Genomic DNA, 27,917 nt, shown 5'->3' on the forward strand with positions numbered 1-27,917 from the left:
ATAGGTAATGACAACTCAGTTCTCATTCATAGTTTTGTGGATCCAGTCCACATAGTTTTGAACTCGGGTATAGAACCCATAAGTGCCTTCCTCTGCACAGGCAATGCCCCAGCTGATGATCCCTGCCACCCAGTAGTGGTCCGTCCTCCAGAGGGCAAAGGGTCCGCCGCCGTCCCCATGACACGAGTCTTTTGCTCCGTCTGAGAATCCTGCGCAGAACATGTTGCAAGATTCTTCTGGCATTGGTTGTCCTGGGTGTTTTCTTTTGTACTTCTCCAGCGATTCGGTGCATTTCCGTGGATTCACCACTGGGAGGCGCACATATGTGAGGTTTTTTGTTAGAAAATAACCTTTCTCCTCCGTCCTTGTGAGGCCAAATCCTGACACCACTCTAAAGAGAGACTGTGTTTTTATAAACTGCATCCACATAAGTTTATATCAGTGTTAGAAAATCTGTAAAATAAATACAAGTTAAAGACTTACCCAACATCACCATCCCTAAAGCTGTGTACCTCAGAGGGCAGACAAATTGGCATCACATACTGATTAAATGTGATGGGTTCTGGGAGTTTTATCAGGGCAATGTCATTGTCAAAGTGCAACTGGTCGTAGTTATTGTATCCAGGATGTAAATGAAGAGAAGCAGCGATTGCGTTCGGAACGCGTTGCACAGTATTTGATCCCCAAAAGATCTACAATGTAAAAATACAAGTCAAGTTAATAATACACACAACATCTAATCCTTGTATATGGTCAAATCATTTAGATTTATTAGATTTGTTTATCTTTATTGGACCTGGATTGAATAATGTTGTTCCATTACATAAATACATTAATGGGCAATGGGGCACTTTAAACTTTAAACAACAAAACAAACATGGTGGGGGTTGGGGAAGCGTTCACAACCATAAAAGGCTCTAAATTAACATATTATATGTGCACCCCCAAAGCTCCAACCAAAAATGTCTGGCACCATCCCTGGTTGCACAGCAAGATTAATTGTTCATCATACACACGTTCACTGCTTTTTATAGTGTTACCTTTACAGTGTTGTTTGCTATGGGACATTTTTTTGGACAGAGGAAGTGAGCTGTTGTCAGGACCCACTGGTCGGAGATCAGCATGCCCCCTCCAGATCTACTCTCAGATGAGGTCAGTCGGACCTGCCACGGGATACTGCCGTGTGGAGCTTCATCTCCTGCAATGATCCTCTGGAAGTCTTGGAAACGCACTTGGGGCTTTCCACAGACTGAAGACACAAACACGGGTAAGAAAATGACCTCAGAGTAGGCCTCCATGTCAAGATACAACAAATGAAATGCAGTATTGATATATTGGACAATATTTGTGGTGATATCAGTAACACAGTTAATTCACAGATAATATACAGCATATTTCTTTTCTTGTAATATGGGCAGTGCATTAACATATATTATGAAATAAATAATATGGGAATGGATCATGCCATCCTACAGTACTTGAAAAGAGGAGTTGTACCTGGTATGCAAATCGGTTTCAGTTCAGAGTCGTCAATGGCTCTCCATTTTTGGTCTGCTTCACAACTGAAGTTTACTGAGGGAATAAATATAATTTAAAAATACACTGCAGACAGTCAAATCATAATTTACGAGAAATGTTTGCTTCCACGGCCCATTTGTCCCACAATCAAACGTTTGCGTTTTGCACCTAACCCTAAGAGTATCTCAATGTTATACAGTTTTTAAAACTACTCAGCTTCCAAATTTAATATTATTCTGAATAATTTGCATAGACAAAACAAATAAGGATGTAATTATAAAAAATTAAAATGGATTTGTAAAATTAAACACAATATGAAACCACTACCATTTGTAGCATGTCTCTCTCAAATGTGGAAGAAATTTCTTCTCAAATATCCTTGTATCATTCAGAACTAAACATGTACAAATAAATAATAAGACTGGATTGGAGAACTAAATATATCCTTTATTTTACCTCAGATTTACCTTGCTTATCACTTCCGCCAAAATCTGCACTTTCGCTTAGTTTGCTTATTTTTATGTTGTTTTTTTCTTACTCGTTGATCTGCCTGTCATTCAGATTCTTCAGAATTCATTGAGACAAGATACGGCTCCAGACTACATCTTTGAAAGAACAGGAAAAGCATGTGGTCTTGGCTGGCCATTCAACACAAACCATATCTCATATTTTGACACATGACCTAAGAAGCACACTGGAAAAACTAGCAGTGGGAACATACACTACCAGTCTAAAGTTTGGACACTTTTTCATTTAATTTCATCATTTACATTGTAGATTCTCACTGAAAGCATCACTATGAATGACACATATTGAATATGATAAACAAAAGTAACCTCAAAATAACTCAAAACATTTTGATTATAGATATATATTTTTTATTGCCACCCTTTCCTTTGCACACTAGTTTATACTCTTGGCATGCCCTGACTCTGACGAGGCACATATGAAGTGAAAACCATTTCAGGGGACTTCATAAAGAAGGCAAAGAGTTTGCAGAACTGTTGACAAAGCAAAGGGTGGATTCTTTGAAGAATTTTGATGATAAATATATTTTATATATTTCTGAGTTATTTAACTTTTTCTTTGATACACATTTCCATATATTTTGCTTCTTATATGTGATCTTTTCCATATGAATATAAAATGTAGAAAGTAGTAAACATGTAGTGTAGTGTTACAGTTTAAAAAAAAAATAGTTTTATCACAATTTTTGAAACTTGGTTTAGTTTGATAATGTGATACAAATGTGTCTGAACAGGGCCACAGGTGGTCAAGTCATTTGGAGCTCATCAGCTCACACAGTTGTCAGGCTTTTTCTCAGAGCACTTGACACAGCTCTAATTCAGAAACACACATGATCTTTGAATTTAACTTGTTTTTCCATACTAAAGGGCTTCTCACGTGGTAAAGGACTTTGTTACTTTCAATATAGAAATTAAAACATGAGAGCAAAAAAGCACATTTGTGTGCACCTAAAATCTAACACCAAAGGATTTCACAAATGTGTCAAACAGGGAGAAGGGCCTCAGCTGAGAGCACGGACTGTATGAATATACAGTTGAGCCTACATACACATAAACACACTGTGAGATGTGTAGATTTTCAAGAACACGTTACATATCACAGTACAAAAGTAGTGTTGATGTATTTGCTATTCCAACATCTTCAAATTTTCTTCCTCATAAATATTTTTGATCAAATACTGATAAAATTTGTGATTGGTAATATGTACATTTATATTTTAAATAATACAATACAGATAAAAATCAGAGCTTTTCCAGTCCAAATTTAATCTGTGTACAGTATGAACCCGTGTGGCAAATTGCACTAAACCACTGATTCTCTGTGGTCTCTTAGAAAAGGACTAAGGCTTCTGAGCTCAGTGCCATGGCTCCACACACTCACACAGCGCACAGGGCACCAAGTGTTTGTCCCTGAAATCTCTCTCTCTCTTCCCCCCTTACTTTCTCTCTCCCTCTATCTCTTTCTCTCTCTCTCTCGGTGTTCAGACCTCCGTGCATGCCAGCAGATTTTCACTTTCAAATTCTTATTTAAAGTTCTTTGATTGAGTAAATTTTATTGTGCAATTATTTGTCCTTATGTACATTATTAACCAAAGAAATTTGTGCATTATTTCTTACAAGGGTATCTACTTGTTCTGTGTTTACAATGTTCAGTTCAGTATTCAGACTGCAGTCATTGCACAAATCTTTGTTTATAATAATGGTGGTGCTATTTATTTATTCATCTGTTAAGTAATTTATGATTTTAACTTTCATGTTTGGGTATTTGTTTTGGAAATAAGCAAATCGCATTGACAAATTCTGAATCATTGAATCACCACAAAGCATTTGTGCTTTGGGCACCCAAATGACCAATGGCCCTGTCTGAGCTGCACTGTTAAATAAATGAAATAACACATAAATAAACACAGGATAAGAGAAAAGTTATGTTAAATAAGTATATTATTTGTTACAACTCACCATTCACAGCTCCTCTCAGAGAATAATACGGCTCATTACAGTGATACTGAATAATAGAGCCGTATTCATTCCGTTCACCAGAGACAAAAGACACACCTCCGTTTAACAGGGGCTCGGGCTCTCCACAATCAATAACTGTAGTTCAACAAAAGAAATTAAATTTGAAATGGAGTTGGCAATATGGCAAAACAAATAAAACAACATCATTTTCTAAATGTACAGGTGTTATCACAGGTTAGTGTTATCACAATACTGATTGATTTAGATAAGGGATAGATTTGATACTGAATACAGATTCCAATACCAGGCTGATTAAAAAAAAAAAAACTTTCTTCAGACAATAGCTGCATCTGGCTACCAAATTTGGTTTGGCTATGCCAAAGTTGTGTAAGGACGTCCCATTGGTAAGGCCAAATTTTTGGCTTGTCTCCATGGCAACACAATGTAAATGGAGTGTGGGCATCAGTGAGTTTTTTAATTGAGGGTCCCAAATTTTGTATGTTGACGACAAATAAAATGTTATTGTTCCAAACAAATTGTCCAGGGGGCACTATTGCCTCCATTTTTGTGTTTTCTTGCATCAGCCTGTTCAGAGTCGGGGCGTACACCCACGATTCAAGTTTGAGTGAAATCAAAGTTTGGGTGATTTGTCGATTTTACATTAGAATAACATGGAGAGTTTATATCATCGCTATGGCAACACTGTAACAATAGCACATAGATGTCATTGACTTTTTGGATCAGGATGCCAAACCTGAATTTTTGCTTTTCTGAAAAATCTCAATTATTTTCTCCCATTTTAAATTTGCACTTTTTTATGCCCAATTATGCAACACACATTTTACCGAATTTTTCGGCACTTTTGAATTTTGGACAAAATTTGGTGAGTTTTTGATTATGTTTAGTCACATTAGAGCTGAAAGAGCAGAAGAATAAAAATAATGATAATATTTTTAGCAAAAATAATATATCAGTTAACATGGGAACAGCATATTATATGTTTTTTAAAAGCTCTCGACTTGAGATTGAGAGCTTCGCCCATTCACTCATCATTGCAAAAGGAATAGGTCCTATGCCCTGTAGAAGTTTGGGTCTAAAAAAATAAAAAAAAATTTTAGCAAAAAGAATATATGCGTTAACATGGGAACAGAAACCATTTTTGAAAGCTCTCAACCTGGGTTGATCAAATGATGGTTGAGGGTCACGTCGGGGGTCACCCACTGACCTCCCATTGACTTCCATTCACTTTAGCAGTTATACTGTAAATATGGCCTAGACCTTGGGGTTACTGTGATACTACTGTTCATGCAGGGGGTGACCAAGAGGATGAAGTTGCTTAACATCCTCTTGCCCGTGCGCTCATCATTGCTCATGCACTCATCATTACATAAGCAATAGGCCCTGCGCTTGTCGGGGCTCGGGCCTAAAAACAGATTTGCCACTTACTAGCCTTATCTCCAGTTACTTCATATTTTAGGCTTGTTCATAGCAGCAGAAGCTAATTTGTTACCATTATATGGCTAGGCAATATGGAAAGGAATTAATAATTTTCACTCAAGATTTTAGGTTAAATTTTATTTTTGTCTCATTAAATCGTAATAATAAAATGTGTTTAAATATTCAGTTCCAGAGCGTAAATCATCACTGTTACTTTTTTTTTTTTTTTTTTTTAAAACCCAAGTGGCTGACAATAAGAGACAGTTGGAAAAAGATCACAGCCCTTATAAATGACAGTGCTGATGTTGAGTGTGAATATGTGTGTCTTACTGAGACATTTAATATCCCCGGTCCAAACTCCATTGAGGCAGGTTTTGTGGGGCCCTCCTTCCATTATGTACTTGTCTTGACATTGGTATTCAACCTGTGAATTATGACTAAATGTTCCACCAGAGGCCAAGAAGTCTCCATTATCCAAAGATGGTGGAGGTCCACAACTCTGAGGATCTGAAAGAGAAACAAATGTCATTGGTCTTGTCCAGAACGCTGCAGCTCGTCTATGGACAAAAACTTGAGATGAGCCACATCATCCCTGTGCTGTGTAACCTGCACTGGCTCTTCATACGAGGTGCAATTCTAAATGTTATACTGATTGTGTTTAAATGTCTGCACACTTTATTTGAGGGAGTTATTGCAGCCCTATACCCCACCCAGAGGTCAGCTGACCTCTGCTGCTGACCAGTTCCTGACATTTTGCACACTTGCTTCAAACTTGGCAGATGATTAAAAACTACTGCTTTCTCTACTGCTTGCTTTTATATTTAAATAGTCAAACTCTGTCAAAGAAGCCACCCTTTGCTTTGTTAAATAACATTATATAGTGTAATATAGTATATAATAGTATTTATTTAACTTTTTTCTTTACTGGCGGAGCCCTCTGTCAGAGGGACTTTCAACTCGCACCTCCGGGAGGACTTCTCCCGGATTCCGGGGGAGGCCGGAGATATGGAGTCCGAGTGGGCTTCATTTTTGGCCTCTATTGTCGATGCAGCTGCTCGGAGCTGTGGGCGTAAGGTCTGTGGTGCCTGTCGCGGCGGCAATCCCCGAACCCGGTGGTGGACACCGGAAGTAAGGGATGCTGTCAAGCTGAAGAAGGAGTCCTATCGGGCCTTGCTGGCTCTGGGGACTCCTGAGGCAGCTGACGGGTACCGGCGGGCCAAGCGTGCTGCAGCCCGTGCGGTTGCGGAGGTAAAAACTCAGAGTTGGGAGGAGTTCGGGGAGGCCATGGAGGAGGACTATCGGACGGCCTCGAAGAAGTTCTGGCAAACCGTCCGGTGCCTCAGGAGGGGGAAGCAGTTCTTCACCAACAGTGTTTACAGTGCGGGGGGAGAGCTGTTGACCTCAACTAGGGACGTTGTCCGGCGGTGGAAGGAATACTTTGAGGATCTCCTCAATCCCACCGTCACGTCCTCCGAGGAGGAGGCCGAGGCTGGGGACTTGGAGACGGACTCATCACCCTGGCTGAAGTCACTGAGGTGGTTGGAAAGCTCCTTGGTGGCAAGGCTCCGGGGTTGGATGAGATCCGTCCTGAGTACCTTAAGTCTCTGGATGTTGTGGGGCTGTCTTGGCTGACACGCCTCTTCAACATCGCGTGGCGGTCGGGGACAGTACCTCTGGACTGGCAAACCAGGGTGGTGGTCCCTCTGTATAAGAAGGGGGACCGGAGGGTGTGTTCCAACTATAGGGGGATCACACTCCTCAGCCTTCCCGGTAAGGTCTATGCCAGGGTACTGGAGAGGAGAATCCGGCTGATAGTCGAACCTCAGATCCAGGAGGAACAGTGTGGTTTTCGTCCTGGCCGTGGAACACTGGACCAGCTCTACACTCTCCATCGGGTGCTCGAGGGTTCATGGGAGTTTGCCCAACCAGTCCACGTGTGCCTTGTGGATCTGGAGAAGGCATTCGACCGTGTCCCTCGTGCTGTCCTGTGGGGGGTGCTCTGGGAGTATGGGGTCCGGGGCCCTTTGCTAAGGGCTGTTCGGTCTCTGTATGACCGGAGCAGGAGCTGTGTTCGCATTGCCGGTAGTAAGTCAGACCTGTTCCCGGTGCATGTTGGACTCCGCCAGGGCTGCCCTTTGTCACCGGTTCTGTTCATTGTATTTATGGACAGAATTTCTAGGCACAGTCAGGGGCCGGAGGGAGTCCGGTTTGGGGACCACAGGATTTCATCTCTGCTGTTTGCAGACGATGTTGTCCTGTTGGCTTCATCGAACCAGGACCTGCAATGTGCACTGGGGCGGTTTGCAGCCGAGTGTGAAGCGGCTGGGATGAAGATCAGCTCTTCTAAATCGAGGCCATGGTTCTCGACTGGAAAAAGGTGGCTTGCCCTCTCCGGGTGGGTGGAGAGTCCCTGCCTCAAGTGGAGGAGTTCAAGTATCTCGGGGTCTTGTTCACGAGTGAGGGAAGGACGGAACGTGAGATTGACAGGCGGATCGGTGCAGCTTCGGCAGTGATGCGGTCGCTGTATCGGACCGTTGTGGTGAAGCGGGAGCTGAGCCGAAAGGCGAAGCTCTCGATTTACCGGTCAGTCTTCGTTCCTACTCTCACCTATGGTCATGAGCTCTGGGTAGTGACCGAAAGGACGAGATCGCGGATACAAGCGCTCGAAATGAGTTTCCTCCGCAGGGTGGCTGGGCGCTCCCTTAGAGATAGGGTGAGGAGCTCAGTCACACGGGAGGAGCTCGGAGTAGAGCCGCTGCTCCTCCACGTCGAGAGGAGCCAGCTGAGGTGGCTCGGGCATCTGTCCCAGATGCCTCCCGGGCGCCTCCCTCGGGAGGTGTTCCGGGCATGTCCCACCGGGAGGAGGCCTCGGGGAAGACCCAGGACACGCTGGAGGGACTATGTCTCTCGGCTGGCCTGGGAACGTCTCGGGATTCCCCCGGAGGAGCTGGAGGACGTGTCTGGGGTGAGGGAAGTCTGGGAGTCCCTGCTTAGGCTGCTGCCCCCGCGACCCGGCCCCGGATAAGCGGACGAAAATGGATGGATGGATGGATGGATTAACCCTAACCCTACTCAATAATGCCATACATGAAAATAGTCTATTTGCTCTTTGAATATCACAGGTATTTCCAATGTGACCCTTTATTGAAATGACTTGTTTTGATTGGATACAGAAAACCAGCCTGTTCTTGGCAAGTTACACAAAGTGTCCCCATTATTTGGAAACTGGCTTAGGCCTTGCTGCCAAGTCTACCCATTCAACTTGTTACAGAAGCTTTTAAAGTAAGTAGGTTATAAAAAGATTCATTATTAATTAATCACCTACAACCATAAATTAATGAATAATAATAATAAGAAGAAGAATTGTAAAAATAGTAGATAGAAATGTACAGATAAAAATGACCTATATACAAGAGGTCATAAGGAAAACAGTGAAGATGAAATAATGATTGACAGGACATAGGGTTGTCTGTTACATAAGGGTTGTTGTACAGTTGTAGGGAGTATTAACTGTCCCTCTATAGTCTATAGTCTAGTTTGATTACATGCAGAGCTACGGGGCAATGAAACTTTTTATTTTGACCACAAATAAATGTTGATTAAATAAGATTGTTTTTATGTTCTGGAATTTGTTTGCAAAGAAAATAAAACTGGTGTCCCCCACATATTAAGTAAACATGTTCAAATAAGGTTTTACTTATGCTCAGTGGTGGAAAGATTACTGCAAACATGTAATAAAAGTAGTTACATGGCTGTACATGTACCCAATTACAAGTACAAGTGTTGCTTCCAAAAGTGAAACATGAAAAATACGACTCAGATATTTACCTTTGCATGATTTACTCTGGTCTCTGAACGTTGTGAAAAACCCAAACTCAGTGCAGATAATAATTTGAATTAGAATAACCTTTTAAAATGAACTTTTTCACATTTGTAAGACAGTAAAAATCTGGTATAGGGCCATTAACTTAAATTGATATGTTATGTTTACTTGTAAAAATGAGTAATGGTTTTATACATATTTTCATACATAATGTATTCTCTGTAAATGTGATAGTGATGAATCATAAAAATGTGTGTGTAAATATAACATTTAAAGTAGTCCACCATACCTTTACAAAGAGGATGTGGCTGCCAGCCTTGTCTGGTGCACCTGGCTCTGTTGTCCCTGGCCACAGCCTCAAAATCTTGATGACACTCATACTGTAATGTTTCATCAATGTCAGCTGAGCCTTCTCTAGGCTGATCCCACCGGGTGACAAGTGGATCCTCTTTGAAACATTTGACCTCTGAAGTTTACACAAGGACAACACAATGACATTAAAGATTGTCAAAGATTAACATTGATACTTTGCAGCTGATGCCATCAACATTCACTGGGGTGTGAAGAAAACTAGAGGCACTGCTCTGTCTGAAGTTCTGTTACTTAAATTAGACTTTAATCTGAGCTTTGTTTTAACACAATCTCACCAGAAAGAACTGACTGAGTTGGAACTACATACGGGGATCTGATTTGTGCTGTTAAACAAGACACTCTTGAATAACAAGGTCCAGCATTAACCAACAGTTGTTCAGTTAGTCGCTCTCACCTTTTTGTTTAAAGGGCCCATATTACGCTCTTTTCTGATCTATAATGTTGTTTCCCCATCAAAAACATACCCGGAGTTGTGTTTTGTTTCATTCACACATGTTTAACACACAAACCCTGCATATTTACACAGAGTTCTTCGGTCAGATGGAAAACATTCTGTTCCACCTTGTGATGTCATGTGGTGATACAGAACATGCTCCAGAGTGTTTTTAAACTCCAGACACTTTCACTAGAATCATTTGGATGATCTCAGTCATTTTTTACTGAACTAAAGGTAAGAGGAAGCTGTTCACATGAAAACTATCTCTACATGACATCACAAGGTGGAACAGAGCATTTTGAGCTTTGGAGATGTAGACAGACTGATAATGCAGAGTTACTGAAACACGTGTGAATGAAACAAAACACAACACCAGATAAGTTTTTGATGACTAACATGGCTTAACGCTCACAAGAGTAAACTTTGTGTAACCTTTGTTACCAAGTATTTTTCAGACAATGTAAAAATGTATGCATTATGTCACCATGGTAACTGCTAAACATTCCACTACAGACATGCATGCAGTACCCCCAGCGTGATGTCACTGCAAAGTATCAATTTCTTAATACATTGCTGTGTGTGCAGTGTGTGTTGTTCATACGTTGGCACACAGGGGTAAAGTCCCAGCTGCCTCTGCGTCCTGTGCTTTCACAAAAGAGTTGAGCTGTCTGAAGCTCGGTGCTCTTCACCCACAGATTTTCTCCACACGTGACATTCACACTTTCTCCAGAAGTGAAAATGATCTTGTCCCGAGGATAATAAGTAGTGCCCGATGGTGGGTCTCTGACTGTACATGTTACAGCTACAAGAAATCAGAAGTATGTTACTTGTACTGGTATTTGTTCATGTACATAGGGCTTCATCAATAAGGTCTGACTTACGAATGCACTTGATGTCACCTGTCCATTGTCCATTGGTGCAGGTTTTAAACAATCCTCCACTCATAGTGTGGTGATCCTCACATCTGTATCTGATTCTGGCACCATTTCCATAGATTAAAATTGTATCCTCCAGCAAATGTCCGTTTGTGAGCGGTGGAGGGGGAGTGCAGCCCCGAAGCACCTGAAAAGAGTCGTCTGTGACGAGAACAACAGATCAGGCCTGTGCTGTAAAACTTTAAAGGTTTAAAGGTCCTATATTATACAAAATTGACTCTTGTGAGCTTCAAGTCATGTTAGAATGTTGTTACCTCCTTCAAAACATACACATTCACACATGTTGGAGTAACCCTTTATTATTAGTCTGTCTACATCTCCAAAGCTCAAATACTGTTCCACCTTGTGATGTCATGAAGTGGTAGTTTTCAAGTTAAAAGCTGCCCTTTACTTTTTGTTTAGAAATGGTCAATTCCAAGTCTGAAATTATCCAAATGATTCAAGGTGTACAGCACTTGCTGTGTTACCACATGGCATCACAAAGTGGAACAGAGTGTTGCAAAGTGTGTGTGTTAAACCTGTGTGAATGAAGCAAATCACAACTCCAGGTTTGTTTCTGATGAGTTAACAACATTTTAACATGGCTTAAAGCTCACAAGAGGAATATACTGGGCCTTTAAGCTTTAAAAATTTATATTGAAATACTATTCCATTTCACCTTCTTTTATAATCTGACTTTATAGATTTCCCTGTGCTCTTGGTAAGTGTTTGTGTACTCCTGTTTGAGAAACACTGTTGTACCATATAGAGATCGACCTCCATGGGTTTTTCATGGCCGATGCCAATACTGATTATTTAGAATTCAGACAATCCGATGTCCGATAAGCTCCACCGATATTTTTGGGTCAATATGTAGAGCAGACTTTGATTATTATCCCCAAATTATGTAATTTAAATTCAGTACAAACTCACTCACAGCCTTTTTTTGATTTTTACCAAACTTTCAAGCGAGCAGTGTAGCCATGTTTTCAGCAGTTACCTCTTCATATTTAAGTGTTAAAATTAAGCTTTGTGTGTATTTTTTAGACACCTTATCGACCTAAGTATCGGCATGTGCTGGAGAGTTAAGACCAAGAGATGATGTGCTAAAAAGTCCAAATATCGGCCCGATATATATCAGTCAGTCTTTAACTATGACATCTCACCAACACACTGGCCGATGGCGGCAGCTGTCCAGCCGTCCTCAGTGCAGATGTAGGTCGTGTTCAGACCAGTCGTAAACCCAGGATCACAGCAGAAGTAAATCACATCTCCTATTTGGTACTCTGTCTTTTTGTATTCGTCCAGTACAAATGCATGTTGAACTGAAGGCAGCTTTGAACACTCTAAGAGACAATACCAGCCACAGTGAGGGTGAGTAACATTAAAAAAAACATCTGATTTTAAAAGTAGATAGATTAAAATGCTGCGTACTTTCTAATGTTAACGTAAACTCCACAAATCTACATAGAAATAGCATAAAAATCACTGTTGGCTTCATTGCTGCTTTGGACTGAAAACTTTGGAACTTTGGTTTACTGATCCTGTTCAGTGTTTGTTTAAAACCTGCCCACTCAATACGAGGAAAAGGTAATTGCACCCTAATTCTGACCCTAATGGCTTTTCCATCTTGTTTTTTGTTACTTGTACACAAGTTTTCAATACTTTACAAACATGTGAATCTCTCTGTTTTCAGATGGATGTGATTGACAGGTGGATTAGCCAATCAGGGACACACATGGTCCAGAAAATATGAATGAAAAAAATATCACAGGGGGCTGGTATATGGAGGACCAGACTGATATCGATCTGTATAAAAGAAAGACATGCCAAAATATGCAGGGTTTGTGTGTTAAAACATATGTGAATAAAACAAAACACAACTCCAGGTCTGCTTATGATGAGGAAACCACATTATTACAGATCACAAAATCGCATAATATTGACCCTTTAAACTTTGATTCCCCATGTTTATTCCTGACTCTGAGGACCTCAGGGACTGGCCTCATGCCTGTGCCCAGAGTGCAAGATGGTTCATATGACACATGTCGGAGATGCACTTTGGTGCAAGGCCGTGGAGAGACTTATATACAAGCAGATCTGCTTTAAAGTCTATTCTCTGAGAAAAAGGGGCAGCGCAGAGACATGACACCATGATAGTGGCTGCTTTGAAGCAAGATGGGACAAAGGCTTGCCCCAAAGAGTTGTTGAAGATGTCTGTAAAGACAAAATCCTTCAACATACGACCTGGAATGTTGTCTGGACCTGCTGCTTGATGGGTTGATGGTGGTGAATGTCCTCTTCACGCTTAAAACAGACAGGCACAGAGTTTAGTCGTGGAGAGGGGGTGTAGTTTTCTTTGGGTGGCTGTTGTTTTGTGCTTCAAATTGTGCAAACAAGCTGTTCAGGTCATTAGAGGTGTTACTCTTTCAGCTCTGTGGTGTGGGCTTATAGTTCATAATGGTCTGGATGCCACAGGCTCTTTGCATCTCTGCTGTCTTTGAAGTTATCTTGTTTGTGTACTCCTTTTTTTCTTTCCTCATACCCGGGACACATTGGCTCTAGGTGCTCTCAAGCCAGCTTCATCCCTAGCTCTGGAGTTTGAGTGATTCTCTGCATTTTCTTGGATTAACCACTGGGAGGCGCACATGAATAAGGTTATTGGTGTATGACTTACTATTATTGGTGTATTATTATCCATACTAATTATTTTTTTTAAACCACTAAAAAAATCTTTTTTGATCAATGCAGTGTCACAATAAATTTAGGGGTAACACATATTTAATCAAAGTTAACTACTTTTAGAGAATCTTAATATGGACATGTTTCCATCTCATTGGAATGGTGATTCAGGTGACTTTAGATCTGTGTTTTTAAGCCAAGACACTTCCTGTACACAGATAAGGAGGTCCTTGGACTATTAGACACTTAGGGGGTACTAAGAGGTTTCATTTGCATACTTCTGTAAACCTGAGGCCACCACTTTTACCTAACCGTACTTATCCTCCCCTGTTTTGTGTTTACTGAGTGACCTTTGCACTCTCTGACCAATATCCCCGCACAGTTGAATATACTGTCCTGTGAAATGCAGCAATGTAAATACTCTGAGCCCATGATACACCTGACGTAAGCATGGTCTGACATGGACTTTTCCAGCTGATATGATGTCCGATATTTGTCTTGCTGTTGTTATCAAGTGATATTTGCAAATATTTTTCTTGTAGTAAAGTTCTCAAAGAAGGCTAAATATAGGCTATATATGGAGTATAATTTATTTATGGATATGATATAAGACAAACTGTGAATGACACACAGGCACTCGTAGACAAAATGTTAAGTGCTAATTATCTGCTACGTTTTTGGTATTGGACCAAAGCAGATATGTCAAATATTAAAAAATGTGAGGTTAAATATATTTTATTAACCTCTCATGAAAGAAATTCATTCTATCCATTTGACCTTACCTAGCCAAACAGAAACACATGCTCTGACAAAACTTTATAAGGACGAGCATCAAAAACAAACATGGCTGTAACGCATAAAAAAGGAGAAAAAAAACAACAACATACAGATTGAGAAACACCATGGATTTTCTCTGAATTAACAATCAAAGCACCAAGCTACTATTTATCTCAGGTAAAAGCAGTTATATAGTTTGTTCTGAATTTTTGAGATGATTTTTGCTTTTAAGAGACACATGCTTCAAATCAGCAGCTGTGGTTGGACCATCTCAAGTTTGGACTCTTGCTTTATGATCCCTATGAATGAATGTTGGCTGGTCAGGCAACATTTGACCCATCCTTCATCCAGAGTTGTTGGGGCGACTTATCTGGAGCAGTGAGTTACAGCCATACAGTGATCAGGGACATCACAACAGTAGGAAATATTATCATGTGCACATATGAAATTGAGAGAAAAACTGTCCAGAAAATATGGTTTATTTCAAAGCATGCACACAAATCAGCCTATTGTGTCACTAAAATATGCTGAACCATTAAAATGTAGACCCAATGGTGAATAAGTAAATTATAATTTTAGTGATATTAAATGTTATGATTTGCTTAGTAAAAGAAAATGTCATGTAAATTAAAGGGACAGATAGGACCTCATTTCCTAGTGAGCCAGAGTGTTGGAGACATGTGGAGACACTTTTTAAAATATTCCATCCAGTCCTTGTATTTGCAGAGGTCGCTGGTGCTAGACTAGTGCATGTCAATGGCCATAATTATCCTGCCACTAAAAACAGTCTTACCCACTCCACAAAACACCCGAAGCAAATCTGTTATTACACCAAACTGTTGATGTAAATGTCTGTGTTTGAAATAAAACTAACCTTGCATCACATGAATCGTCGCAAGTTGAGGGACTATTTTCTCATATATCAGTCCACCACTGCCAAACTTTCTATCAGAAAGTACAACTCGCTGCTGCTGCTCAGGCATAAATCCTTCAAATGCAAGGTTGGTTTTACTTCTGAAATTATTCTGTCAACACAGACATTTACATCGACAGTCTGGTGTAATAATAGATTTGCTTTGGGTGTTTTGTGGAGTGGCTAAGAATGTTTTTAGTGGCAGGATAACTATGGCCATTGACATGCACTAGCCTAGCACCAGCGACTTCTGCAAATACAAGTACTGGATGGAATATTTTAAAAAGTGTCTCCAACACTCTGGCTCACTATGAAATGAGGCCCTATGTCCAAAATTCCGAATAGTCCCTTTAATGCTTTATTCTTCTTCTGGCTCTTCCAGACTCTTCTCAGTTGCCTCTATAGTTTCTCGAATCCATGACACATAGTTCTTCACTTTGGTGTAGTAACCCTTGTATTCTGTTTTAGAACAAACTGGGCCCCAAGACACAATCCCCATGAGTCGATACGGCCTCTCCCTCGCCCCTAACATTGGAGTGAAAAATGGACCACCGCTATCTTTTTCACAACTATCTCTGCCATTTTCCCCAGCACAAAACATGTTACTAGTGTACTGCATTGCACCATTTTTAGGTGTTTTTCGACATTCAGCTTCTGAAATCACTGGAATTGGTGCATATTGCAATATCTGAGCAACGCGTGCTCTAGTAGTATCATCTTTCACACCAAATCCTGCAATTGTCCCTAGATCATTTGTACTAAGTCGTGTGTTGTGTTCTGGCAAACAAATTGGACTTATGTGAGGGCCAAGTTCAACCCTGGAAGTGAATCGGATCAGCGCTATATCATTGTCGAAGCTGGTACGAGAGCCAGATAACCCCTTGATGTAACGAGGATGAATTATGATTTTCTCACTTTGCAGTTCCACAAAATTTGGACTTTTGCCATCCACAATGCCACCTAACCAGCGCAGGTTAGCTTCTTCAAACCCCTCCACTACATGTGCAGCGGTCACAGCCCAGCGGTCGCTAATCAGAGACGCTCCTCCTCTCCTGGGCCTCTTGATCAGCAAGTACCAGGGCATGTATCCAAGACTTGCCGGCTCACCTCCAAGAATCCTGCCTGTGCTAAGAGGGGCAGTTTGGGGCATACCGCACACTGAAACACAAACAAAAAAGGATTAGGACTGCATAACTTCAGAAACAACTACAAAATATCTTACTGCAAATATTCCGACATATAACTGTCTTGTGCTAAATTTAAAAATAAGATTCGGTTCACACAGCAAATGAACAAGTCCAGCAGTGTTAGCATTTGGGAAAACGTATAATTATGCAACTGGCAAAACAAAAAAAGGATCACATGCACTTCAGAATATGTTTGTAGAGTCTGTAGCACAGGAACTCCACAGGGCTGTGTACTCTCCCTTCTGCTTTTCTCCCTGTACATCAGCTGTTGCACCTTCAGTCGCGACTCTGTTCTAAAAACTGATCAAGTTTGTGGTTGAGGCTCATTTCAGATGGTGATGACCCTTCTCACCCTGTTCAGACTATTTGAGACACTCCCCTCAGACTCATTTATACTTATAACATCTGTTACTTTAAACAACTCAACAATAATAAATCTACTGCACTCATAATTTTAATACCTTCAATGCATTTTGGCAGTTGTGGGTTGTTATCTGGTGAGATCCATTCACCATTGGGACCACAGGTGTAAGTATCTAGAAAAACACATGGAGGGCAATCAGAGCGGAGAAGTTAGTCATTTAGTTGGCCATCTTGTGTTAGTCTTACCATCCCCTTGGAGCCTGTAGTACGATGAACTGCAGTTAAACCTGACTTGACTTTGGTACAGAGTCTGGAGCTTGTCTGGACCCACCACAACAAGGATGTCATCTCTGGGAATTTTAGGCCGGCCACAGTTCAAAGCTACAAAAGGAAACTGATATTAAACACTTAAAGTTCCTATATTATGCTATTTTCTTATCTCTTTCATAATGTTTCCTCATCAAAAACATACCTTTGGGGATGTAGACAGACTAATAATAAAGGATTTCTCAAACTTGTGTGAATTAAATAAAGCACAATTCCAAGTATGTTTTTGACAAGGTCAAAACTAAAGGTGCACTTTGTAACTTTTCTGGCAGAAGCTTAACCACTTGCTTGTTTCCATGGAGAAGTTCTTGGTTTTCCTGGAAACACTGTATTAAACATATATCTCTTCTAGCATTTATTACAGCTGCTTTTCTTGCTCAAAATAACATGGAAATTGTGCTTTTTACTGTAAGAGTGCTCACCTCTCCACAGATCTGACCAGTAACTTGCCTGGTCATGTCACCTGCTTGTCTCCTTGGAGATAAATAAGTTTAGAGGTAAAATAAGGACATCTCCACAAAGTCAAACAGGTCCACCAGAAAAGTTACACAGTGCAACTTTAAAACAAAAAGCTGGCTGAGGTTGCGCTTGAGTGTAAATCTCAAACTCACGTTGGCAGGTGTAGTGAGGACTCCAGTCTCCTGTTGTCTGACACGTTGTTACATATTCTTGTGCTCTTCTTTTGCTTTTGCCGTCACTCTGAACCTGAAGAAGACATTTCCATTGTTTGACTTTACATATTCTGTACATTTTACATACAAATTTGTATTTTCTATTTGCTACTGATAACAACAATAATGTAATAAATGTAGGTTAATGTAAGCATAATGTGTAGTGTGAGCAAAAAACTAAAAAACTCTGATTGAAGAGGCACTCTGTAACTTCCAGTGTTGGGCCTGCCTTTTGCTCATCTCCAAGGACATGTTGCTTAGCCTGGAATGTTCCACATTATGGTATTAAATTTGTATTTTTGTAGCTTATATTATATGAAATTGTGTTTTTATTGCTCAAAAATACTTCAGATTTATTGGGAGTAGGATTCCCTCTCGATTTGGACTGTATTCTGACATGACTGCATCACCTGCTTGTCTCTATGGGGATGGATAATGACACACTGTGGAACATTTCACTCATATTTTAGGTAAAATTGACTCGTTTATCCATGTTATGATGTTGTTACCTCATCAAAATCACCCAGGACTATCTTTCATTTCATTCAGACATGTTTGATTAATCCTTTATTATTAGTTTTTGTACTGAACTGTTGTAGTTATAGTCACATAAATTAATCATAACAAATAATTCACAGATAAAATGTTATATATTTTGGCCACACATGACTTACCACATTAACATAGTGTCCTACGTCACACGTCACAGTCACCTTCTGGCCCGGGCTGTACTCCACTGAGTACGGCACCACGGTGGAGTATGGACTTATGGTAGGAAGACACACCTTGTCTGTAAAAGTTTCATTTGGATGAAAAAGTATTTTGGGAAACTATTACTCAAGAGTAAATTTAAGAGGAGCAGTGAGGATGTAACGATCTGATTTACAATTTGAAGTTGCGATAATTGGAAGGGGGGAAAAAGCCATAATACACAAAATTGAGAAAAACTGAATTGTATCTGAAGGAGCAGTGCAAGAAACACACATGTTCAGATCATTTAATATTAATATGTGAAGCTTTGTTACTTATGGACTTAAAGCGGGAAGAGTAACCAAAGCTTTCAATCAAGTAAAGAGTTCTGTTACTTCAGACAAAATATTATACAAGTAGGAATAAAATTGTGTAGTCCAAAAACTTCTCTGAGAAGTACAATTTCTAAAAAAAAAAAAAAAAAAGTAAACAAGAAAAATGTGAAAGGGCACTACCATCCCATCCTCTGCTTTACATTTTATAAGTGTGAAATAATTCATGAGCATCTTTTAAATGTGAACTTTGGGCACCTGCGGTTGTGAAGATGAGAGAGAAGCCGCGGTTGGTCCCGTAGCCGTCGGTCTCAAAGTGGATTTTGATCTGGTGTGAGTGGGTGAGGAGGGGGGAGGACGGGGAGTTACTCCCACAGAAGGGCCCTAAGGTGCCAGAGTGAGTCTCGATCTGAAAAACAAAATATTAAATTAAGTTTAAAGGTCCTATCTTAAACAAAATTGATTCTTGTGATCTTTAAGCCATGTTATTATGTTGCTGTTACCTTATCAAAAATATACCCAGAGTTCTGTTTAGTATTATTCATAGATACATGTTTGAGTAATCTTTTTTTGTATTATTAGTCTGGCTACATCTCCAAAGCTCAAAATGCTCTGTTTCAGCTTGTGATGTCATGAAGTGGTAATTTTCAAACTCCTTTTTATCTTTTGTTTAGTAGAATTGGTCATTTCCAGGGCTGAAATCATCCAAATGATTCTAGTGAAGGTGCATGGAGTTTAAAAACACAGTGGAGCATTTGAGAGAAGAACTCAGCCTAAATGTGTTTTTGATGAGGAAACAACATTATAACACAAAACAGAAAATAGTGTAATACATGTATATATTATTCCAAAAATTCTTTATGTACTGTCAAAGTTAACCTGCAGAGAGATGATCACAGTAGTATTTTTGTGTTTTAAAACCACTATAACTTTTGTACAGTTTGTGATGGACAGAACTAGTGCCCAATTATTCATAACAAAACTAAGTTAACAGTTCTTGTTAAAAAAAACCACCCAAAAAAAAATGGGTAAATCAGGAGCCACATGGGGGCGCCAGTTGCAAAAACTGCCTGTGTCCTTAGGCAAGACACTTCACCTACATTGCTAAGTATGAAAGTGGTGTGTACGTGAGTGGTGGTGGTTGGAGGGTGCAGATTGGAACTCTTGCTTCCGTCAGTCTGTCCCAGAGCAGCTGTGGTTACAATAGAGAAACTGAAGAAAAAAATACTGGAGAAAAAATAGTATCTTACCATCGCCGGGTGTGGAGTGAATGAATAATGATCTGTAATGCATCTTTGTGACATATGACCTGTGAAAAGTCTATATAAATAAAACCTTTATTAAATATTTACTTACTTAAAAGGAGAATTTGTGTAGTTCATTGGAGCTACAACTGCAGTAACATTCATCATCATTTTTGTTTGGCTTTCATGACCTATTTTGGGTTGTCATGGTGATTCATATTTGTTTAGTTGCACTGCTTTATAATAAAATGTAGGTTTTCCAGCCTTCTAGCTTTACTCTACAGGCACAGTATCGTCTTAGATGTTATGTCTATTGTGTCTAAGTTTTTAAATGGTCATCTATCTTTTCTAATGGTTACTATTCTCCTGCTGTTGTTGAACTTTGCTAGCCTGATTCATCATCCCGTTTCACTTTGTGGAAACTGATATATTAACCTTTTCCCAAATCCCGTAGGAAGAAGGGCAATACTGTCTATCTCCTTGATAAAATTCACCAAATATTCTCTTTGTTCCGGCTTTAAAGGCTTGATCTTGGGAATCGTTGCCAACACAGAATGTATGACTCCTAGTGTTTTCCGATTCCTGTCCTAGTCGCTGGAGAGAAATGAAACTGAGAGGAGGCACTAGGTGGCACCAGCCTGGCTAGAACTTTGCTACTCTAATTTCCCCACTGTGAGACAAATACATTTTTATATAAAGGTGTAACTTCTCCTTATGCATGTTGTGCTTTGGTTGCAGTGCTCACTCGCAGACTGTCCAGGCAGCCTCCCTCTGGGTCCTGCTCCAGGTCGAAGGGCTGGAGGAAGGTGAGCTGCAGCTGGAGGTGCGGATCCACAGACAGAGTGGACACACAGTGGCTGTTCTCCGGGTACAGACCGGGCCACGACGGGCTGGAGACTCGTCCCTCATTCTGACCAGACAGGTCCTCACTGCAGCTCACTGTGAGAGGGGAAAAGCACTTAATATCACCTCATCACTGCTAAAGATGGTCCAGATTACATTAGTTTATCAGTTATTGGTATGTTATTGAAGTGTTCCACAGTTATTTTTATTGCTCAAAAAAATTCTTGCCTCTGCAAAAAGAGTTTAATAAAAAAGAAAAAAACCTCACAGGATGCTTCTTGCTTTGTCTTTTAAAGTTCCACACACAAAGTTCAAAGTTAGTGAACTAGAACCGTGGCTCTATAATAAGACCATAACTGGAATGCACATATTTCCACATCACTTCGTCTTATAAATTACAGTGTATTTGGTCTAGTGGCGTCACCTGCGTTTCCTTGTAGACAAATGGCGTCAACGTTCTCCACCCACTCCTCTCATGGGTTTCAGAATGAACAAAATTAGGCCAGCTGCCATAGCAATGAACAACATCACGAAAAATATAGTTATAAATGAAAATGACATAGAAATTGTGGTATCTAAAACATCAAACATAACAAAAAGCTGAAACTCATGAATTTGTCCTGCTCAGTCATGTTGTGAGTGAGTGACAGGCAGATCAACCAATCACAGTGAAGTGTGGACACTCAAAGGAAGGAGATAGTTTTCGTGCTAGTATAAAATTTAGTGACACGCACTCACAGCGTTGACAACTTCTCCAATTTGATCCACGTGATTGCTTCTGTTTTTTGTTTCAATTCCTGTTTATTGCATTTAGACATTTAGTTCACGAGTTCACTTTTACAATATGTCCACTGTTTTTGCGATCCAGTCCAGGAGTTTTAATATTTGAGAGAAGAATTAATCAGCAAATCACTTCGTTTTTAGAATATGAAACTGCATAAAGAGTGTGGTTTAGAGAGGCTATTTAATAAGATCAAGTTTGTTTTCTGCAGAAGAAATGACATTACTTTAATCATTTACCGTAATTCTTTGCAACTTGTTAATTATGCGCATTGAAATTGTGTTTTTGGTTCACTCTGCGGTTCGTCTCGGTCCTTACCTGAGCATGTGTGGTTGTCTGTGTCTAAGTGGAACCCGTGGTGACAGGAGCAGTAGTATCCTCCAATGAGGTTGTGGCAAAACTGAGTGCATCTGTTATCAGGGTCGTTGCACTCATCATAATCTGCAAAAGTCAAAACAATGTTCTTATTTTATCAAATCAAGATTTTTTAACATTATTCAATTCAAGTTTATTTATATAGCACATTTAAAAACTACTTCAGCTGACCAAAGTGCTTCACATAAAAGTCAACAAAAACAGACCTGGTTTAGTCCTGGTTCAGTCCTGGTTCAGTTCTGGTTTAGACCTGCTGTAGGCCTCATTTAATCTTGGTTTAGACCAGATGAAGTCCTGGTTCAATCCTGCTTCAGTTGTGGTTTAGTCCTATTTTAGTCCTGGTTTAGTCCTGGTTTAGTCCTGGTTTAGACCTGGTTTAGACCTGGTTTAGACCGGGTGTAGTCCTGGTGTAGTCCTCGTTTAATCTTGGTTTAGACCTGCTGTAGTCCTGGTTTAGTCCTGGTTCTGTCCTGGTTCAGTTGTGGTTCAGTTGTGGTTCAGTCCTGGTTTATTCCTGGTTCAGTCCTGGTTTAGTCCTAGTTTAGTCCTGGTTTAGCCCTGGTTTAGTCCTGGTTCAGTTGTGGTTCAGTCGTGGTTCAGTCGTGGTTCAGTCCTGGTTCAGTCCGTGGTGTGTGCGGCGAAAAATCTGGCATCTCGATCAATATCTTCTGCTCAGTAAATAACGCCTGTGAAGTGATGAGGGATTTTTGACAGTAGTAGTCGTAGTCATAGTAGTAGTAGTAGTGGTGGTAGTCACGCTGGGCACCCACAGTCCCCGACTAGGTGCAGGACTCTGGTATGATGTAAGTTTCTGTGATGTTTGCAAATGTTCATGTGCACTGAAACTTGATTTGAAAAAAAAAAAAAAAAAAAAAAAGCCAGAAAAATTGCAGTAAATTTTTTTTATAAAATTGTTCAGCCCTAGTCTTAAACTGCATTACAGACTGAAAGGATCTCACAAAACAACTAACCAGAGCTGGTCAGCTGATATTATACTGACTATTTAGGAATAACTTTCACATATGAATATCTTTATTTACATTTTGTTAATTGTAAAACACTTGACTTCATGTTCAGAGCTGCACAACAGATTCTCTCCTGCTGGCCCTCCTCATTGTGAGAGAAATGGCTTCTTTACATTCTTCGTTCTTTTTGTTTATGACCCCAAGTCTGAAATTTAAAACTAAAGAGTACAGAGCTGTAGGTGGGGATTGGGGGTAGGTGAAAACTGATATTTCCTGAGCACTCAGGTCCCAAATGCAGGATAATGTAAGATTATTAAAACATGGCCATACACCAAGTCCATTCAAAATAAAACTGTGTAGGGTAATGATAAGTAAATAACCATTACGACATGATCAAAAGCTCTAAAAAGTGGATTTTACACAGGAGTGTAGTGGGCGTGGGACGCGTGGGTACATCGTCCACCCACTTCTCCCAAAAAAAAAAAAACACAAAAAAAACAAATAGAAAATAGCTACAACTTAAATGTCAAACTGGAGCTACTGGCAGTGGTGAAAACAAACTGCATAAGCTCATGATATCTGCAGTACTGTCCTACAGTGACCTGAGACATGAGGGACCAGGACTGAACCAGGGGTAAAACAGGACCAAACCAGGACTAAACCAAGACTAAACCAGGACTAAACCAGAACTGAGTGTCGGGAACGGCCCGGAGGTGTGCCCATGTAGACCGTCGGGTGACCACAGGAGAAAAGGCCGGCGCAGAGCTTCTGCCGATCGAGCTTTGTCCAAGATTAGTCCTGGTTCAGTCCTGGTTTAGTCCTGGTTTAGTCCTGGTTTAGTCCTCCTGGTTCAGTCACGAATCGTGTACCCCCACTTAAAAAATCCCCACTACACCACTGATTTTACATCATATTTCTCCTTCAGTTTCAGACCTTTTATGGTGTAGAAGCCTCTGAAGCCGGAGTGTCGGTGGCGGTTGGAGAAGTCTGAGTGGAAGGTCAGGTTGAGACATCCTCCGGGAGCAGACCAGAGCTGTGGGTTCACTGACCTCTGCAGCTCCTCATAGCTCAGAGTCCCACACAGGACTGAGATCAGGTTTTCATCTGAATACACCTAAGGAAACAGGTACACAGGCTTTTAATAGTACTGTACACTGCAGAAATATACAATTATATCTAGCCTGGGTTAAAGATGTACTGTGTAACATATTTTCTGCCACTTTCTTGTCTCCATAAAGATGTTATTTCTTTGCCTGGAATGTTCAGCAGTCGCATTGCATTTAAATATGGCTGTATGGCTGACTTTTGTTCAGTCATATGCTTAAATTGAATTGAAAATGCAAGACAGATTAGTTTAAAGTCATACTGTGGAACATTACAAGACAGCCAATTACATGCATGGAGAAAAACAGGCCCTCCCACCAGAAAAGTTATCTTTAAAAAGACTTAAATTCATAATACTATATCTTGTTGAATCTAGTTACTGATGTGAAACTTTTTGATTGAAGTTGAAGTAAATAAGTGGACTGTAAAATGAACCACAAACAGTCGGGAATATGAACATAAAACTCTTCTGCCACATGCTCGTCTCTATGTCATTGTATTACCTAGAATATTTGGCAGTATGACATTTAGCTTCCATTTACAACAGTTTTATTTCTGAAAAATACCTTGGAAAACATGTATTCTAAGTGTGATCAGAGGTGCCTCTCCACAGATCTGACTGGTAACAAACTTAGGGCATGTGATGGAGATTTATATTGTGGAAAGATTTCTCTCAATCTGTCTTTGTGTAAATTTGGTTTGGTAGTTAAAGACAGTGTTAGAAAGACCCTTCAGTGTAAACATTTCTTTTCCCTTTTGCTTGGTAATCTTGTCAGGAAGTGACAAATGCGTGAATGTCAATGTAAATCAGATCAAGCAATTCTGACCACACCTCAGTAGGAGTCGTCACCTTCTCAGTTTGAAATGTAAGTATTTTATTTATATAGCACTTTTCACAGACATTTGTCACAAAGACACTTTACAGAGCATTATTCACTCATTCCATACCCAGGAGTGGCAAGATACTATTGTAGCATCAGCTGCCCTGGGGCAGACTGACTGAAGCGCAGCTGCCAATCTGCGCCACTGACCCCTTCGACCACCACCATCACTCACACACACACCACTTTCATACTAGACAATGTGGGTGAAGTGCCTTGCATAAGGACATGACAGTTTTTTGTGACTGGCCCCACTGTGGCACCTGGAATTCCCAGTGATCTCCCATCCAAGTACTAACCAGGCCCAGCCCTGCTGAGCCTCTGAGATCTGATGGGATCAGGCTTTGACAAGCTGGTACGGCCAAATGTATCTCCTCAAGTCATCTCAGGCTATAGAAACTTCGTGCTTTGTAACATTCGAGGGGAAAATGTGGTAGGGACATACTGATGAAGGGGGTGAGGCTGATGGTCTTTGTCCATATCTGCAGTAACAAGAATAAACCTTTGTCTGTATTCCAAAAACTCACCTGGATTAATTATGTTTTTCTTCAAGATCTATATAATTTTTTTCCACAACAGGCTTCAGTTGCTTGTCTCTATGAAGCTGTAAGCTCAAAATGCTCTGTTTCACCTCATGATGTCATTAAATTTTCAGGTTACCGTTTACCTTTAATTCAGTAGAGATTGTCAATTCCAAGGCTGAAATGATCCAAATGATTTTAGTGAAGGTGTATGGAGTTTAAAAACACAGTGGAGCATATCCTATATTACCACATGACATCACAAGGTGGAACAGAGTGTTTTCTGTTTGAGAGGAGAAGCCTAAACATCTAGGATTTGTGTGTTAAACATGTGTGAATGAAACAAAACCCAACTTCGGGTCTGTTTGTGATGAGGAAACAACATTAGAACATAGACTGGAGTAATATGGGCCCTGTAGGTGATATTGTACAGAAATAATTGTACCTTCACTGCGTCATTCTCACAGTCGGCGCTGTCCTCTAGGTCCAGGTGGGTGAGTTGGATAGAGAGGGCGTGTCCTTCGGGTGCACACCTGCGCCAGTTCAGAGTCGTGTGCGGGGGGTAACCTCGGGGGTATCCAGGAGACTCCACCCACCCCAGCAGGGAGAAGGACGTCTGAGGGCACAGCGCCACCACCAGGAGACTGAAAAGTACATGAAGACATTTGAGAGAACAATACAAAGTAAATGTCAACAAAGACGATCTAGCAGGACTTAAATTCAGACTATCATGGCTGTAGTTTAAGTCTAACTTGTTTCTAGCTCTCACAAGTCTTTCGGATCTTTGTGACTAAAGCTGAGCGATTTGGGAAAAACATCTGATTGTGATTTTTCTGAGAAGCACTGCTGTGATGATTAGATACGTGATAATAACAGGATGTCATTCAAAGTTCACAATTTATACACTTCCAGGAGAATTAACAAAAAGACTGAAACATGAACTGACAAACTAATCACATTTCAGAATATGTCAGAAGAAGAAAAATAGGTAGAGCGCTTCACTGGGTCATAAAAGTGTTAAAAATAGGAGTATGAGGGTTAAAACAGTAGTCTTTACTGGAAAATGTAAAAGTGGGCAAGGTACAAACCCGAGGCACTCCCACTGAATATATTAAAAGTCCTTTATTGCATGAAGGGACGCACATGCAATAAAGGACTTTTAATATATTTAATATATTCAGTGGGAGTGCCTCAGTTTTGTACCTTGTCTACTTCTACATTTTCCAGTAAGGTTAACTTTCTGTTTAAAATCATTTCAGAATCTGTTTGCACTCATCTAAGCTACGGGGTCAGCAGTTTCTATGCAGATGGAGACAAGACAGGTTGTGCTGATTTGTGGTTAGATTTACTAATTGTGATTTCAATTCTGTTCCGATCAATCTTGCGGCACAGTTTTATAGAGATGAACCAATTTGATACTGTTACTGCCTAGACTGAAACTGTTGCTGTATCAGATATCGGCTTCCAAATATCGGTTCAGTCGGTGATCTGGTTTGACATTTAAATAAGACAATTTAATGGTCATAACAAGCCCAAAAAGTCTCATAATGTTTAAAGTTTAGTTAGTTTAACAATCTCCATGGATGCAAGAAAACAGCTCCACCATACCATGTATCTTTGAAAATAAAACTTAAACTTAAAAACCCTGGAAATGAACAAATGACAGAAGTTAAAGTGACAAAAGTGACAAAAGTGAGAGGCCCTGCAATAGAAAACTTATATAGGTGCATTTAATGAAGTTTTTGAGATCTTTCACAGTCATTTTTACTCCCTAGATCAGGGGTCTTTAACCTTTCTCCTCGGGTGAGCTACGTGTACAAAATGAAAATTCCCAAGAGCTACTAATTTTCAGTTTTCTCAAGAAATAAAGTACACATAAGCGCCACTGCAAGACTTAGATCAGGTGCAATTAATAAACATGAAACACAAACCTTTTTTTCTATTTATGAGAGCACAAAGTCAGGCACCATAATGACAGATTTACAGTAATAATAGGCATTTAATTAATCCAGTTTGAGTTATTCAGGACAATACATGTAATTCAGAAAGGGGAAGGGGGTGGAGAGCTAGACCCCTGACTTAGACTTTATTTTTGCTGTTCATATAGTAAATATAAAAGTATTCACGCACCTTAATCTCCACATTGCGCTCACGTTCAAATGTCTTCGCAAATCATTGACCAAAATCTCCTCTTCTCCTTTTTATTTAATTTCGATTTCACACTCACCCTGCTCCCCCCGTGTTTGTTACACAATTTGCAGACGTAGACATTTTA

At 40.2% G+C, this 27,917-nt stretch overlaps 1 protein-coding gene across 1 annotated transcript; it reads right to left on the reverse strand.

The window, feature by feature from the left end:
- Positions 1 to 27,907, reverse strand: LOC110163037 (uncharacterized). Its single transcript, XM_020927953.2, has 22 exons — positions 27,773 to 27,907; positions 26,088 to 26,286; positions 24,070 to 24,250; positions 22,115 to 22,237; positions 20,918 to 21,111; positions 19,187 to 19,337; positions 18,581 to 18,696; positions 17,847 to 17,940; positions 17,155 to 17,289; positions 17,007 to 17,081; positions 15,719 to 16,516; positions 12,421 to 12,552; positions 12,153 to 12,332; positions 10,954 to 11,148; positions 10,674 to 10,874; positions 9,554 to 9,730; positions 5,772 to 5,948; positions 4,005 to 4,139; positions 1,498 to 1,572; positions 1,041 to 1,249; positions 484 to 692; positions 1 to 391 (listed from the first exon to the last, which is right to left on the reverse strand). Exons 1-22 carry the CDS (start codon positions 27,784 to 27,786, stop codon positions 16 to 18), a joined length of 4,146 nt encoding a protein of 1,381 aa, XP_020783612.2. The 5' UTR covers positions 27,787 to 27,907; the 3' UTR covers positions 1 to 15.
- Positions 27,908 to 27,917: the final 10 nt, after the last annotated feature.

Source organism: Boleophthalmus pectinirostris, unplaced genomic scaffold, assembly GCF_026225935.1.
Source record: "Boleophthalmus pectinirostris isolate CB_2022bp ecotype Guang Dong unplaced genomic scaffold, ASM2622593v1 HiC_scaffold_6, whole genome shotgun sequence".
In the NCBI taxonomy this organism is placed as follows: Eukaryota; Metazoa; Chordata; class Actinopteri; order Gobiiformes; family Gobiidae; genus Boleophthalmus; species Boleophthalmus pectinirostris.

Excerpts from the sequence above, each read along its gene's own strand:
- LOC110163037 (XM_020927953.2), bottom strand. Across the intron at positions 17,941-18,580 it reads TAGGACACTATGTTAATGTG|GTTCAGAGTGACGGCAAAAG; the intron begins GTAAGTCATGTG and ends TGTCTTCTTCAG. Across the intron at positions 5,949-9,553 it reads GCCACATCCTCTTTGTAAAG|ATCCTCAGAGTTGTGGACCT; the intron begins GTATGGTGGACT and ends TTTCTCTTTCAG.